This window comes from Silurus aristotelis (assembly GCF_946808225.1).
Source record: "Silurus aristotelis genome assembly, chromosome: 1".
In the NCBI taxonomy this organism is placed as follows: Eukaryota; Metazoa; Chordata; class Actinopteri; order Siluriformes; family Siluridae; genus Silurus; species Silurus aristotelis.
The window spans coordinates 41797917-41814398 of NC_139574.1; the positions used below are offsets into that span (position 1 = coordinate 41797917).

General features: G+C 40.8%; 4 protein-coding genes across 6 annotated transcripts in view; 3 read left to right on the forward strand and 1 right to left on the reverse strand.

Moving 5' to 3' along the window:
• Positions 1 to 16482, reverse strand: part of LOC310724557 (eukaryotic translation initiation factor 4 gamma 3-like) — a 278886-nt gene that overhangs the window by 115088 nt on the left and 147316 nt on the right. The window lies entirely within an intron of this gene.
• LOC310724970 (uncharacterized protein) overlaps positions 1 to 16482 on the forward strand; it is a 37748-nt gene that overhangs the window by 18938 nt on the left and 2328 nt on the right. Inside the window, exon 1 of one of the 3 annotated variants that reach the window (XR_014533226.1) lies at positions 15750 to 16182. The exons of the other annotated variants lie outside the window; for them this stretch is intronic. The gene's annotated coding sequence lies outside the window, so the exon portion shown is untranslated. Of the gene's footprint in view, positions 1 to 15749; positions 16183 to 16482 lie in introns of those variants that run through there. 3 annotated transcript variants of the gene reach the window in all.
• LOC310725386 (eukaryotic translation initiation factor 4 gamma 3-like) lies at positions 12056 to 15613 on the forward strand. Its single transcript, XM_083540309.1, has 4 exons — positions 12056 to 12283; positions 14593 to 14691; positions 15214 to 15305; positions 15593 to 15613. The coding sequence occupies exons 1-3, from the start codon at positions 12134 to 12136 to the stop codon at positions 15217 to 15219; spliced, it is 255 nt and encodes an 84-aa protein (XP_083396435.1). The 5' UTR covers positions 12056 to 12133; the 3' UTR covers positions 15220 to 15305; positions 15593 to 15613.
• Positions 12587 to 14289, forward strand: LOC310734090 (eukaryotic translation initiation factor 4 gamma 3-like; the record flags this gene model as incomplete). The annotated part of the gene is made up of 6 exons (XM_083555739.1): positions 12587 to 12651; positions 13247 to 13358; positions 13526 to 13641; positions 13742 to 13914; positions 14177 to 14228; positions 14275 to 14289. Exons 1-6 carry the CDS (start codon positions 12592 to 12594, stop codon positions 14287 to 14289), a joined length of 528 nt encoding a protein of 175 aa, XP_083411865.1. The 5' UTR covers positions 12587 to 12591.

A 16482-nucleotide genomic window follows, 5' to 3' on the forward strand; every position in this document is an offset into this window, starting at 1 on the left:
AAACATGCAGTTAAATCTTTTTTTATGAGTAAACTCAACACTGTGTTGTGTACATTGTATATCAAGTACATACTTTTGTAGTAGTATGAAATCAGGAAGAGGGCAAACACTTTTTCACACCACTGTGTATATTTATTTGCATGTTTTCACACTTTAAAAGTCAGGAAGGTCATTTTCAGCTGTGAGGCCCAAAAGTGGGGCTGAAACCGAACAGGGTTCAAGAAACCGGGTTTATTTTCATATAAGTAACAGTATTTAGTTCAGTGAACTTAAGTTGATTTAAAGGAGAATTCAGTGCTGTTTAGTTCAGTAAAGTCTTCATTTAATCCAAAACTATTCGATTCATTAAGTTCGATTATCCTCAAATTAATATTTTTACATTCAATAAAAACAAATCATCCAGTTTTCATTTATGTTTATTTAGTGAATAATGCATTTAATAAACAATTGGTTTCACTCACAATTAAATTTTATTTTTTAATAAGTAGTAAACAATTTTTTTTATAAAACTCATCTGAAGCATGTAGATAAAAATGCAAAAGTTGGTCAAAAGAAAACATTTAAAGGTAAAACATTTCTTCAATCAATTAATCAATAAAGTCAATAAAAGAATCCCAAACTGCTGTGTGTCTTGTCCTCGCTATTAATGACGTCATTAGAGCTCCACTACTTCTAATTACCTGCTGTGACAGTGAGCTTTAATACACATCACACTGCCACCTACTGGTCATTTATGATTCTGCAACATTCATAGAGTCACTCCGGTCAACTTCCGGTTCTCAACTCGGATTCACTCGCTTTATACACAGTTTACAGCCGTTTTTATCTTATTTATGACTGTAAAATCGCTCTTCTCTCAGGAACAACAGAAAAATTGTGAAGACATGATATTTAATTCGCTCTTTAACTCTGTAATGTGCGCATGCGCATAGTCCGGTTAAGTGAGACCGGGTCACGTCACAGACGGAGGGCGGGGCATCTCCCTGTGACGTCACAGTAGGCAACGTCTATAATTGGGAACGCGTCTCTGTTTCTCTCATTTCCGAGGTTTTTGCTTGTGAGTAAAGAGGCATAAACATGGAGCTCTTTAGAAGGTTGAGAAAGTTTTTTCAAACCAGAAGAACAAAGAAAACTAAGCAGATTGCTGAAATGAAGGAGAAGCTGGAACACATGGAGAAAGTAGAGAAAGACTTGGATGCATTTTCTCTTCTAATGATAGAGAAGATAACAGAAGAGAAAGAAGAAAAAGCCATTCTGCTACAGACGGTGCAAAAGTTGGAGGCTACTTTGGCTTCTGAGCGAAAGCAGCAGAAACAGGACATAACTGAGAGAAGCCAGAGCTGGACGAGAGAACAAAAACAACTGGAGGAACATGTTGCTCAGCTTGAGTTTATTTTGGATCAGACCACCATGGAGCTCCAGTCTTCCCTGGAAATCAATGAGGAACTGGAGAAAACTGTAGACTGTGAGAGAGAGAGCTGGACGAGAGAACAAAAACAACTGGAGGAACGTGTTGCTCAGCTTGAGGCCACTTTGCATCAGACCACCATGGAGCTCCACTCTTCCCTGAAAATCCATGAGGAACTGAAGAAAACTGTAGAATGTAAGAGAGAGAGCTGGATGAGAAAGAAAAAGAAAGTGGAGGAACATGTTGCTCAGCTTGAGGTAAATTTGGAACAGACCTCCATGAAGCTCCAGGATACTCAGAATCACTGTGAGAAAGTAAAAAATAGTGCAGAGCAGGAGAGAGATCATTTGATCAGAGACAAAGAGCGACTGGAGGAACGTGTTTCTCAGTTTGAGCCCACGTTGGATTTTGAGGAAAAACAAGAGGACGAAAGAGAGAAAACTAAACTTGACATAGAGGAGAGGAACAACTTACAGCTTCAGACCAACAGGGGGCTCCAGGATACCCAGAATCTCTGTGAGGAAGAAAAGAAGACTTCAGAGAATAAAACAGAACATTATATGAGGGTCCGAGAGCGATGGGAGGAAATTGTTGCTCAGCTGAGACAAGAAAACATTCAAAAGAAAAGGAGAAATAGAAAAAGAAGAAGCCGACAAGAGAAACAGAGAGTCTGAACACTTTTACTACAGCGAGACACAATAAACACTATTAAATAAATAAAGATTTTGAATTTCAATCATGTCTTATGTCTCTTCATCACAGAGAGCATTCAATGATGGTATTTTTTTTTTTCTTGAAATCCACTTTAGTAAAGTCAGTGATGTTTGATGTCCTTAAAGAAAAGGAATTTGACAGAAACTGAAGTTGAGGTATTTTCTTGCAGCTTTAGTGCTTTGTTCATTTTGAGCTCTGAAAGCAATATAGCTGACAGTTAATGTGGGGCAGAACCTGATTCACTTAAACATCTGTACTTTATAATTAATCACATGGATTGGCACAAGAAAGTGGATGATCTTTCAGCAGTTATTCTGACAGGGTTAACACTGGATTCACCTCACAACACCTGAACACTACTGCTGGATGGAGCAGCGGGTGCGTGCACGAGCGGCGGTTGGTGAATGGAGGGTGGAGCCGGGGGGAAACGAGCGGTGAGAAGCAGATCTGTGGCTGATGGGACTAATCAGTGTGCTCTGTTTTAGTGACTGGTGATGAGGAGAAAAAGGAGAAAGACACCGAGCAGAGCTGCGCACGTGTGTGTGTGTGTGTGTGTGTGTGTGTGTGTGTGTGTGTGTGTGTGTGTGTGTGTGTGTGTGTGTGTGTGTGTGTGTGAGAAGTGCAAAAGAGATTAACAAATCCGAAAACAAAATAACAAATCCGAAAACACAAGTCAGACAAACCGGAAAATGTAGGTATAGTTTGTGAATGTAAACTTACCGATCATTGGACAAGACACCTGTCAGTCAAGATATACAGGTGAATGACAGGTGTCTTCCATTCCAAGTTTCCATTCACAAACGATACCTACCTTTTCCGGTTTGTCTGACTTGTCGCTGTGTTTTCGGATTTGTTAATGTTTTTCGTGCAACGATTCAGACAAACCGGAAAAGGTAGGTATAGTTTTGATTTCTTTGCAGACTTTCCTGAAGCCCCTAAATTAATAATGGTCATAGTGACATTGGTAGCATTGCATTAATGTTATAATATCTGATAGCCATTAGAGGGCGCTCTCGTGCTGCATGTGGGTGTGTTTGCAGTGTGCAGAGTAAACGAGTAAAAAACGCTGTGCAGTCATGTCTCTGGTTCTTTCTGCGCATGCTCAGAACTTAATGGGATAATATGTGTTTTATAGCATAATGATGCAAACATAACATTATTTACATTCATCACATTACTGTGCTGGAAAACAATACAAATTAAATAAAATAGAAGAAAAAGCGTAGAAGAAGAAAAGCGGGACAAAGACAGAGGTAATGAGATGTAATGAATGGTGATGATCATATAAATAAACTCAGTTTAGTAAAAGTTTGTGAACAAACTTTATATTGGTCCAGTTTTGAAAGTTTATTCTAAAAGTTATAAATAGTGTAATAAGTGGACAAGAAATATGAGTTGTTCATGTCACACAGATTTTTTATTTATTTTTTTATTTCAATTCAGTGTCATTACAAAATAGGTTTAAATTTGTAGAGATTTTATTTGGACAAACATATCGGACAAAAGAAATCAGCAACATATATTGGTCATCCTGTATCAGTCGACCTCTAGGTGTGAGTTTAAATGATATGCTCAGTTGTATGTATGAGATAATTGTAGTCTGGACGGTGAGACGCCACTAAGCGTTAATATTATAATAATTACACTGATCTATTAGAGACGCTTATCAGAAAAGTCCGAATCAAATCCACTCACAAGTGCAGCAGATTCATGTGATGTGAAATAAAGTCCTAATGGCAGCAGCATTATACAGTCATATATATATTTCTATAAAAGAGCTCTGATACGGATTTCAGTCTTTAAGAAGAACATCTTCAGAGGGTTTTTTCTCGTCCTGGTATCATAAGTGTAGATAAACATAGGTTGTGTTTAATTGACAGCCCTGATGAAGTCTGATGACCTGAAGAGGGTGGAGCTGAGACTTCAGACAGCAGACGGACTTCTGAGGAGGAACATCAGCACCACACGAGAGGTTAGAGGTCACCCAACCTGTAATTAATCCTGGAGGAATTAAGTGTGATTAGAGAGATAGCGTTTAAATGTATTAATGCAGCTGTGTGTGTGTGTGTGTGTGTGTGTGTGTGTGTGTGTGTGTGTTACTGCAGTTATGATAATAATAATAAGAATTATAAGTATTTTGTGGGCTGTTATGAATTGTTCAAATCTTCCCTCTACCTCTCCTTTATTAGTGTAGTTACTGATAGAAAAAGTGAAAATCTTTTTAAAACAACTTTCATGCAAAACATCTTGTGGCTTCATTAGATGAGATTTGCCTCTGGTTTGAGATTTTACTCGACTTATGTTTTTGCTGAACTTTTTCTACACTTAAAAGCCAAAAAAAAAATCATTGACACTTTTCTTTCACGTGAACAAGCTTTTTTTTTTTCACAAGACTTTGTCTTACACTTCCAGTGACTGTAGCTGAAGCAGAAAGAAGCTTTTTAAAACTGAAACTAATCAAATGATACCTGAGATCCACCATGTCACAAGAGCACCTCAGCAGCCTCGCTGTCATAAACATCAACCATACAAGTGCTGGTCAGATTTGCAACGATGATGTAATTGATGACTTTGCAACAAACAAAGCAAGAAAGATCTGTTTTTAGGAAAATGACTTTGTAGTGAAAAATGTATTTAATTTGTTTGTTGTGTGAATTGCCAATTTATTATTATTTATTTTCATATTGTATTTATGTATTTATTTGTAAATGTATTTACTGTAAAGATAAAGTAAGTGCAGATTGTTGTTAGTTATTTATCTTTTTAGGTGGCAGCAGGATGGGAGCAGGTCATGACGTGGAAAGGAGACTCTCTGCTTGCAGACTTTCTGTGACGTAGCTTCCTGTGTTTGACTGTGTTTTTAAACTTTACTATTTATCTCTCCTTTTTTGTGTGTCTGCCTTTGAGCACAGGTGAGGACTCGTTCGATGCCCAGCTGCGAGAGCGGAATGCGGTGCTGGAAACATCCCGGGCGGACGCTCACTCGTCCCAGGTAAATTCCCGAGTTGAATCTAACGCTCCCAGCACCTCAACTCCACGTGTTTCTCTGCCCAGGCCCACGGACACTGCATGCTGCAGCAGCGGAAGACACGAGCCAAGCCCCGGTCGAGGACGTCTCCCCCACCACCACCACCGGCCTTCGAAATCTCGTCCGAGAACCGCTTCCCCCCTCTCCGCGAGACGGAACGCCATACTGTGATTCTTGGAGATTCCATCGTCCGGCATGTCCGCGCTACCGGAGACAAAGGTAAGGTGCACACTCGCTGTTTTCCTGGTGCTCGTGTTCTCGATGTCGCTGCGCAGGTACCCGCAATCCTGTCATTCCGATTCAAATCAGTCCGATTGAAAGATTTAGCGGTGGACTTTTTACATGAGACGTTATCTAAGCTGATGTGATGTTCACAATCATGACTTTGTGACGTGCACTTTGTGTATATTTTCTGAAAGGAATGATAAATGGGCCGATTCGAGATCTGATACGGATGCCAGGTGAAGATGGTGGAGGTGGAGATTTGAGGAAGCACATTTTGTCCCTCAAGTATTGTGTCTTATCAACAGCATTAATCGTGTTAACGCATTTGCATGGCAGAATTTTTATTTTGTTCGGTTTATAAAAAGGTTCATGTCATGAATCCTCTTGTGCGAGTATTTTAATTATTTTTTTAGTCCGAATCTTGATGTTATTGTTACAATAATTATGGGAGTCACGTGATTAAGGAATGAACGATACGGACCAGAAGAGATGAGGGTGAGCTACTCATTCTGTTTATCATCATTTGTCCTTTAGCTGCCTTGTCATGTTTTCATTATTGGAACTAATGTCAGAGTTCGTGTATGTAGACGTGTGTATGGGTATCTGCCTATTGGAAATGTACCATTTTATATTATTTCTGATCAAAGGAAATGATCTAAAGAACCAAGTCACTGAAATGAGGCCATCTTCCAATCACTAGCAGTGATCAGTAATACTGATGAGTGCCATACGGGGGCACTAATGCTTCGAGTAATACCAGGGAACGGATCAACGAATAAAAGATGCTCTTAGCATGGAAAACGGTGTATTTGTGGCCTGTACACAATAAGATAGAAGAAAGACAAGAAACAAACAGCAATAATCAATAGACTGGAAAGCTTACCGAACAAAAGTCCAGCAGGGGGCGTTTGCCTCTAACCAAGGAGCACCGTGACGTAGGCATCCCTGATTGGTGCAATAATCTTTTTAATCCACCAATGAAACGTCATAGTCAAATGTCATGCTGTCATAGTAACATGCAAACATTGTAAGTCCACTATTGAATTGATGGCCGTTGTTAAGATCAGACGTGGAAAAAGTGCATTAGAATAATCTTAGAGAATCAGCAGCGATGGTGAGAAAAAGTTTTCTTCTTTTTTAGTTTTGAGCTTTTAGCCGCTAATTATGCTAAAACTAACACTAATTCGGCTAAAGACATGTTAATGTGTGTGTGTGTGTGTGTGTGTGTGTGTGTGTGTGTGTCACAAATTCCTTACTCGATGTTTTTGTGTGTGGCACGGTTTAAATATAACAACAGTTTAAAAAAAGAATAACATACAACAACAAATTCAATAGTTTCGACAAAAAAATAAATCTACAGTCTCTACAGCATCAACTTGTGTCTCATCGTCTCTCTACATACCGTAGATGTGAAGCTTTGGCTTTTCCAAACTTTTTTTTTTTTTTCCTGCTTCATCGTTCCTTTACATTTCTCCTGAGTTTTCTCACTTCTCATGGAGTGAGAAAAGAAGAGAAAGAAGCGGATCATTAACTCTTTTGTTTACTGCAGTAGGAATGTTCACTTTAAAACTGCAACAACATACAGAAATATCCATCCTCATTTCTCTTCTTTTTCTTCTTCTTCTTCTTTCGGCTGCTCCCATTAGGAGTCGCCACAGCGGATCATCCGTCTCCATACCACCCTGTCCTCTATATCTGCCTCTTTCACACCAACTACCTGCATGTCTTCCCTCACCACATCCATGAACCTCCTCCTTGGCCTTCCTCTTTTCCTCCTACCTGGTGGCTCCATCTTCAGCATTTTTCTACCAATATAATTCATGTCCCTTCTCTGCACATGTCCAAACCATCTCAATCTCGCCTCCCTCACCTTGTCACCAAAACATCCTACATGTGCTGTCCCTCTAATAATTTCATTTCTAATCTTGTCCATCCTCGTCACTCCCAACGAAAACCTCAACATCTTCAGCTCTGCTACCTCCAGCTCCACCTCCTGTCTTTTACTCAATGCCACTGTCTCTAATCCATACAACTTTGCAGGTCTCACCACAGTCCTATAAACTTTCCCTTTCATTCTTGCAGATACCCTACTATCACAAATCACTCCTGTCACTCTTCTCCACCCACTCCACCCTGCCTGCACTCTTTTCTTTACTTCCCTAACACACTCTCCATTACTTTGCACTGTTGACCCCAGGTACCTGAACTCCTCCACCTTCTCCACCTCTTCTCCCTGCAACCGCACCACTCCACTGCCCTCCCTCTCATTCACACACATGTACTCTGTCTTACTCCTACTGACTTTCATTCCCCTTCTCTCCAGCGCATATCTCCACCTCTCCAGGCTCTTCTCAACCTGCTCTCTACTCTCACCACAAATCACAATATCATCTGCAAACAACATAGTCCAGGGAGACTCCTGTCTGACCTCGTCCGTCAACCTGTCCATCTACACTGCAAACAGGAAAGGGCTCAGGGCCGATCCTTGATGCAGTCCAACGTTTACCCTGAACCAGTCTGTCGTACCTACTGCACACTTCACTGCCGTCACACTGTCCTCATACATGTCCTGCACCACCCTCACATACTTCTCTGACACACCTGACTTCCTCATACAATACCACAACTCCTCTCTCAGCACCCTGTCGTACGCTTTCTCTAAATCCACAAATACACAATGCAGCTCCTTCTGTCCTTCTCTATACTTCTCCATCAACATCCTCAAAGCAAATAAGGCATCTGTGGTGCTCTTCCTCGGCATGAAACCATACTGTTGCTCACAGATGGTCACCTCTTCTCTCAGCCTGGCTTCCACTACTCTTTCCCATAACTTCATGGTGTGACTGATCAACTTAATTCCCCTGTAGTTACTGCAGGTCTGCACATCTCCCTTATTCTTAAAGATCGGTACCAGCACACTCCTTCTCCATTCCTCAGGCATCCTCTCACCTTCCAAAATCCTGTTAAACAATTTGGTTAAAAACTCCACTGCCATCTCTCCTAAACATCTCCACGCTTCTACCGGTATGTCATCCGGTCCAACCGACTTTCCATTCTTCATCCTCCTAATCGCTGCTCTCACTTCCTCCTAACTAATCCTATCTACATCCTGCTTCACCAACTCCACATCCTCCAACCTTCTCTCTCTCTGATTTTCCTCATTCATCAGCTGCTCAAAATACTCCCTCCATCTTCTCAACACACTCTCCTCACTAGTCAACACATTTCCCTCTCCATCCTTTATTGCTCTAACTTGCAGTACATCCTTCCCAGCTCGGTCCCTCTGCTTGGCCAATCGGTATAAATCCTTTTCTCCTTCCTTAGTGTCCAACCTCTTATACAGTTCCTCATATGCCTTTTCCTTGGCTTTCGCCACATCCCTTTTTACCTGCTGCCGCATCTCCTTGTACTCCTGCCTACTTTTCTCATCACTCTGTCGATCCCACTTCTGTTTTGCCAACCTCTTTCCCCTAATGCTCTCCTGCACTTCCTCATTCCACCACCACGTCTCCTTGTCTTGCTTTCTATTTCCAGATGTCACACCAAGTACTTTTCTAGCTGCCTCCCTCATCACTCCTGCAGTAGTTGCCCAATCATCCGGCACCTCTTCACCACCACCAAGCCCCTGTCTGACCTCTTCCCTGAACCTCACACTACACTCTTCCTCCTTCAGTTTCCACCATCTTATTCTTCTTTCAATCCTTACTTTCCTCCTCTTCTTCTTCGCCTCCAAAACCATCCTACAGACCACCATCCGATGCTGTCTAGCTACACTGTCCCCTGCCAACACCTTACAGTCTCCAATCTCCTTCAGGTTGCATCTCCTACACAGAAGATAATCCACTTGTGTGCACCTTCCTCCACTCTTATACGTCACCCTATGATCTTCCTTCTTCTTAAAATACGTGTTCACCACTGCTATTTCCATCCTTTTAGCAAAATCTACCACCATCTGCCCTTCCACATTCCTCTCCTTAAAACCATACCTACCCATCACCTCCTCATCTCCTCTGTTCCCTTCACCTACATGCCCATTAAAGTCTGCCCCAATCACCAATCGTTCTTTCCTAGGTACACCATCTACCACTTCATCTAATTCACTCCAGAATCTTTCCTTCTCCTCCATCTCACAGCCAACTTGTGGAGCATAGGCACTGATGACATTTATCATCATCCCTTCAACTTCCACCTTCACGATCATCACCCTATCAGAAACTTTCTTCTCTGGGACCGGCACTAAGAGTGCACTGGCTTGTGCCCCCCTAATGGCTGGGTTATCCATCCTCATTTCTTCAATTACACTAAATATTGACAAATATATATTCTGTATATGTTCTAGATCTGTATTGAGCAAGTATAAGAGAGAACATTAAATATGATGTCAAATGTAGTGACAGACATTTTCACGTTGTTCTAATCAACAGTATTCGGGGACCTACGTTCCTGTGGTGGTGAACATGACTGCGAGTTCTCCAGAAGAACAAATGCTGGTAATGTACAGTTCAAACACACACTGTTTTTCACACAGAATAAACTAAAGCCCATCACTACCTCATCACCTAAACACACTGTTCATTTAGATTTTACTTACGGCAGCCAAACGGCCTCATTTTGTAAACCCCTTGATCACTTACTCTGTCTTTAAGCAGAACTAAACGAAGAGGAATGAATGAAAAGTGGTATCCAATCTGCGATATTATTGGGGACCTGATTATGGTTCAGAACGATCTATAAAACATAACTGACTTCTAAAATCAGATTGTCAAAATCTCCATATAGAGGAATGTGAGCGCAACTGGCAACCGCTCTAAAAGGACCCGGCTCTGATTTGATTAAACAGAGTGAAGGTTATTCATGAAGTATATCAGAATTGTACAAATCAATGAAACTACTTACTCTATGAACTCTATTTAAACGAAATCATTACTGAGTTTGCACCAAAATGATATCTGTATGCTAATGTGTGCTAATCAGGAAATACGTTCTACCTACCTTTCCTAGCCTGACTTTAAAATCCCACCCCTGTCTGGCCTGCACTTCCTCCCTCACTCTGCCCTGTCTTTCCCTCCTGCATTGCCTGAGTTTATCTCACCCACATTACTTCACCTACATTACCATACCTAACTGTGCTATATGTAATGAGGCACACAGGGACAAGGTCGAGACTTGGAGGTTGTTCGATGTAGTTGTGGGAAAGGTCAGGGGTCATGTGTGTACCCTGGTGCTTTGAATTTGTCCCTGTGTGTCCTTTTATAGCTGCAAGTTTCAAATACTGTTTACGTTAACCTTCAAATAGCTTTAGCATTTTTGTGATTTTTATGCCAAACTTATATGCTGTTTGTGTTACAGTATTATTACAGTGCTCCAGTACATGTGGTGCCTCCTCAGCAGTACTCAGTCCATCCCACAGGATTCAATACATGCTACACTGTACTCCCTGGACCTACTACCCCAACAAATGGTAAGTTAATCATGCCTTTCCAGTCATCCTTACAAAAAGCCTGGTTTTCTTGTAGGATGTTATGATCCTCACAGCTTACATGTTGGTCTTTAATTGAAACTGATACTGTTCTTATTAGTGTCGGCTGCAGGGATGTTCTACTATAATGATCAGGCCGTGTACAACCAGACTCCATTCCCAATGGTCCCTCCACTGCAGCAACATCCATCTACCAAGAGGAAGAGGAAAACGGTGCGTGTGCTTACTCTTTGTTTCAGTACTGGTTCATTTACTGAGTATATGAGCCTCAATTATTTTTTTATTTTTTATTTTTGACTCGTCTAGTCTGTGATTTAATTGCTACTGTCTCTGTTGTCTACAGATGAACAGCTTGAGAGTTATTCAGTAAAATCTGCTGCATTAGATGGTGCTGAAAAGTCTACCTCTTCAGCTGAGCCCGGTCCTGCACAAGCCATCACACCAAAGCCAGATAAAACAGAGCCTGTGCACGTGCCCCCAGAGGTTCCAGCTTCTGCTCTATTCACCATCGATGAGCCGAAACAGACACAGCTTCTCGTCCTGACGACTCCCGATCGCTCAGAGAGGTGAGTTTAGGGCTCGTCGCTGTCCCTGCACTGGATTTTAATTTGTCAAAATCTTTTACAATGTGACTAAATTAAACGTGTAGTCCAGCATTTTCCAACATGTTTTAATTAAGACGTATTGCAAATTGTTAAACTGTTGTGCATGTTAAACGGTGTTGACTACAAAAGTAGCCTGAAAGAACAAATCCGTACTTTTAGAAATAAGACCCGTACTTTTTAAATACGTTTTCTACAAATAAAAGAATTAGACATCTTTAAATTTCAATATGCAATATTATCTTTTGGTAATGCCGTATAAAAATCTCACATAATCCTTCCTTTTTCCCACAAATGACCTTTGACTTTCATTGTAATCGAGTGATGAGTAACGTTTTCTGCTCGTCTCAATAAACTAGGAGGCATGTTAGCTCTTGGTTGTAGTTTTTGCACATGGACTACAAATACTGTAGATATAAACTGAGGTGCCAACACTGGAGTATTTCTTTAAATAACTATATATAAAGATAGAAATGCTGTCGTTCACTTCGGTGAATGTGTGAAACCTACATTTACACTACAAATTCACAGTAATCCTGGTGTTTTATTATTAATTGGGTGTGTTTGTGTGTCCATACCTGGATGCAGATATTATTTATATACAGTCGTGCTGATGTTGTGTGTTGCGTGAGCTTTTCCGGACGGTGCGCGGTTTCCTTAACAAACTGACGGCAGAGATGTTCAATCAGCTGATGAAGCAGGTGAAAGAGCTCCACATCGACACAGAGGAGCGACTTAAGGGTGTCGTCGACCTGATTTTTGAGAAAGCCATTGATGAGCCCAACTTCTCCGTGGGGTACGGGATCATGTGTAAATCTCTGGCTGCGGTAAGTAAAACATCACATCTCCTTCTTTATGTTTTAGTGCATTTAAGCCTATTTGTGATTCTAACTGTGGAATCACAATGTAAATATCCACATGGATGCCAAATTTTAGGAGCAGAAGGAGTAAAGAAAAGTTCAAGAAAAGCTACGATCCATGGGCATGAATAGGCGAGGTTATAGAGGGCATATGTGCTCTAGACTAATCCTTTTTACAGCTTAGTCCCCTTTCTTTTCACAGCACTTAACCAATGCACTGCAACTTTTTGTTGTTATTTCTTGTTTCTTCTAAAGTATTTCCGAGTCATGAGACCATGAACACTGTGAGCATGAACATTACAATAGACCCCAACAAGATCCCTAAAATCAACAAGGTACTGACTTTACATGTGCAGAAACATGCTTTTCAAATGCAAGCTTGAACTATTTCAGTCAGCATTTAAAGCTTGAGATGTAGATGAACTCAAACCTGCTGGTGAAACGATTTACGTAGTTGAAAAGTATTAACCTTTAAGAGTTGCCTGAACTAAGCGTTAGAAATCCCCCAAATGTTGTGGATTTAGAGCTATAGGAGAGCTGCTTCATTCTTCTTTTAATAAAAAACTTTTGAAACATTTTTTGTTTTCTTTGGCCTGGATCTTCTCCTCAGCCCTCGCTGTTTTCTTCTCCCGTTCTTCCATTTTTCATTCTGCAGCGTCTTCTGTGTTACCTGTTCAGAGTTTAGCGGGTGGTGCATCAGTAAGAATGGTCCGTGGGGAAACGCGGTGCTCTGTGTGTAGTTAAATAGACTAAGCCAAGTTATTTGCCTCGATGCTTTTTTGTATTTGAATTACTCGAGTTACACAATTCACACAATTTAAGTAATGTTATGGAATTCTACTTCAAAACTGGCAATCTGTTAAAGTACACGTTTTTCTACCAGGTTTATAAGAAGCATTGTTATTTAAACTGAATTGTGTTTGTGTGTAGTTACCAGCAGATGATAAGATTTATTTGGGACGGAATTTCGGGGGGCGACGGCTGAACTGGAAGAACGGCTGCAATGGAGAAACTAGCGCTAGAGCCACATCCGGAGCATCAGGTGAGTCTGTAGTGAATGTAGTCTGTGTCCTTTTTCAGCTCTCTCCTGTGTTCATGTTGTGAAAATATTCAAAGCAGGTTGTGATTGTAGGTGTTGTTGTTGAAACTTAATTCAGTTTAATGCATCAGCATTTTTAGTCATGACACATCATGTCTCTTGTGTTTCAGTAAAACTCGACGCAGTGCCAGACTCGACTACAAACAAGCCTGCGCTATCAGAGGAGGAAATGGAGAAACGCTCTAAATCCATTATCGAGGAGTTTCTACACATAAATGATTACAAAGTAATGATCTCATGCAGTGTCTTATGATCACATTTAGTTGAATACACATCGGTTATTATCGTGTTACTGCGTCACATAATCGTGGTGGGTTCGTGTGCAGGAGGCCTTGCATTGCGTGGAGGAACTGGACCAGGGCGGGATGCTGTACGTTTTTGTTCGGGTGGGTGTGGAGACCACGCTGGAGCGAAACCAGATCACACGTGACCACATGGGTCATCTGTTCCATCAGCTGCTGCAGGCTGGGATCCTCTCCACATCTCAGTTTTTTAAAGGGTGAGTGACATTCCTGCACCACACAGCTCCGTCTTCCACTGGCGCCAGAGACACTACTGTCTGCGTCATGAGATGTCCACAGCTTGATGACATATTTACACCCAATGGGGTTATTGTTAGCATTATTATGAATACGCTTGCGTTTACATTTGGTCATTTTTTAGAGAATTTTATGAGAATCAGAATCCTTTATTAAGACTTTTGTCTGTGTTTTTTTTTGCTCTCTTTCCCCCCATTTTCTTACCGATCCTTGTTTACACAGGTTCTCAGAAACCCTCGAGATAGCAGATGATATGGCGATTGACATTCCTTATGTATGGCAGTACATAGCTGAGCTCGTTAATCCTGTGCTTCGGGAAGGAGGAATCTCTTTGAGAGAATTATTCATGTATTTACAGTTACATTTGAGACTATACATATACATTTTTTGCTGGAAAGGAAGTTGGTGTTTGTTTTTAATTGTTGATTTCTTGTGAATTCCAGTGAATTTAGCAAAACACTACTTCCTGTGGCAAGAGCCGGCATATTATTTGTAGAAATATTGAACCTTCTCTGCAAACAAATGATGAGCTGTGAGATCTTCTATAGAATATGACTGAAAAAAGAAAAGTATTTTGTCATACTAGTTGAAAAAGGTTCTTTTTTTTTAAGTCATTGCTGTGTTTTTCTTCACTTTAGAGCCAAAAGGAAGTGGAGGCCTTATGGAGGGACTCTAAACTGAGCTGGGCTGATTTTCTTCCTGAAACCGTGGATGGGAACAACTTCATTACTGAGCAGGTGAGCTGTTGGCTGCACACTAGATTTAGACTCCACTGGAAGATGTGGACCAAACAGGATCCAGTGGGCAGTAGATTTTCTACTACTTGAGTAATAATAATAGAAGAGCTGAGTAAAAGTGACAGCATAGTTATTTTATGAAATCATTTCGCTTGAAAATTGCTTTGAAATACTATTGTGTATGTCTGATCTAATCGCTTGACTCGGCATATTTTTGGCTGGTTGTTACAGAGGACTTTTAAAAATGTGCAATAATCAATATGGGTTAAAAATCATACTGTTATCAATTTTATTTGTTAATATAAGAACATTGTCAGTGAACTCAAATGGCAGCTCGTCTGATCAGAAAAGAGAAAAGTGTTTGTGTTTGTGCTGTAAAAAGCAGTGTGTTGGTGGGTAGACTTGATGCAGTTTTATTTCTAAACCAGCACAAATGTTGCCTTTAAGAAGAACATCTTCAAAGGGTTTTTCTCGTCCTGGTATCATAAGTGTAGATAAACATAGGTTTTGTTTAATTGACAGCCCTGATGAAGTCTGATGACCTGAAGAGGGTGGAGCTGAGACTTCAGGCAGCAGACGGACTTCTGAGGAGGAACATCAGCACCACACGAGAGGTTAGAGGTCACCCAACCTGTAATTAATCCTGCAGGAATTAAGTGTGATTAGAGAGATAGCGATTTAAATGTGTGCGTGTGTGTGTGTGTGTGTGCGTGTGTGTGTTTGTGTGTGTGTGTGTGTGTGTGTGTGTGTGTGTGTGTGTGTGTGTGCATACTGAAAAATGTATTTAATTTGTTTGTTGTGTGAATTGCCAATTTATTATTATTTATTTTTATATTTTATTTATGTATTTATTTGTAAATATATTTACTGTAAATTCTTATTAAAGATAAAGTAAGTGCAGATTGTTGTTATTTATTTATCTTTTTAGGTGGCAGCAGGATGGGAGCAGGTCATGACGTGGATGAAACCATGGATGAAATCTCCGCGGAATGTCATACTGTGATTCTTGGAAATTCCATCGTCCGGCATGTCCGCGCTACCGGAGACAAAGGTAAGGTGCACACTCGCTGTTTTCCTGGTGCTCATGTTCTGGATGTCGCTGCGCAGGTACCCGCGATCCTGAACGAGAACTTCGGAGCGGTTGTTCTTCATGCCGGAACGAACGACACGCGGCTGAGGCAAACGGAGATCTTAAAGAGGGATTTCAGGATCCTGGTGGAGACGGTACGCAGCACATCACCCACAACGAGGATCATAGTGTCAGGACCTCTTCCCACTTACCAGTGAGGGGCTGAGAAGTTTAGTAGACTCTTTGCACTAAATGAATGGTTACAGTCATGGTGTCGAGAGCACAAACTTCTCTTTATTAATAACTGGAACTGTTTCTGGAAGCGTCCGAGGTTCTTCCGCCCTGATGGCCTGCACCTCAGCAGAGTTGGAGCAGCAGTGCTATCAGATAACATCTCTAGGATACTTCACACCATCTGACTGGTAAGACATCAGGAAATTTACGTCTATGAGAACATTTATACAACAAACCAAATAGTTACAAGTTCACACACAGCCCAGTTTATAGAAACCGTATCTATTCCTCATGTAGTAAAACCAAGAATTAAATACACAAGATCCAGAAATAATCTTATTGCAGTTAAAACTGAAAAATGCCAGATAAACAAACACCAAAAAGTTGTAAAGTTTGGTCTTTTAAACATTAGATCACTTGCACCCAAAGCACTGATTGTAAATGAGATGATCACAATGATAAAGTGCTGTTTGTAGGAGATTTTAATA

Excerpts from the sequence above, each read along its gene's own strand:
- LOC310725386 (XM_083540309.1), top strand. The coding sequence starts at position 12,134 with ATGTTCAATCAGCTGATGAAGCAGGTGAAAGAGCTCCACATCGACACA. Across the intron at positions 12,284-14,592 it reads TGTGTAAATCTCTGGCTGCG|AGCCAAAAGGAAGTGGAGGC; the intron begins GTAAGTAAAACA and ends TCTTCACTTTAG.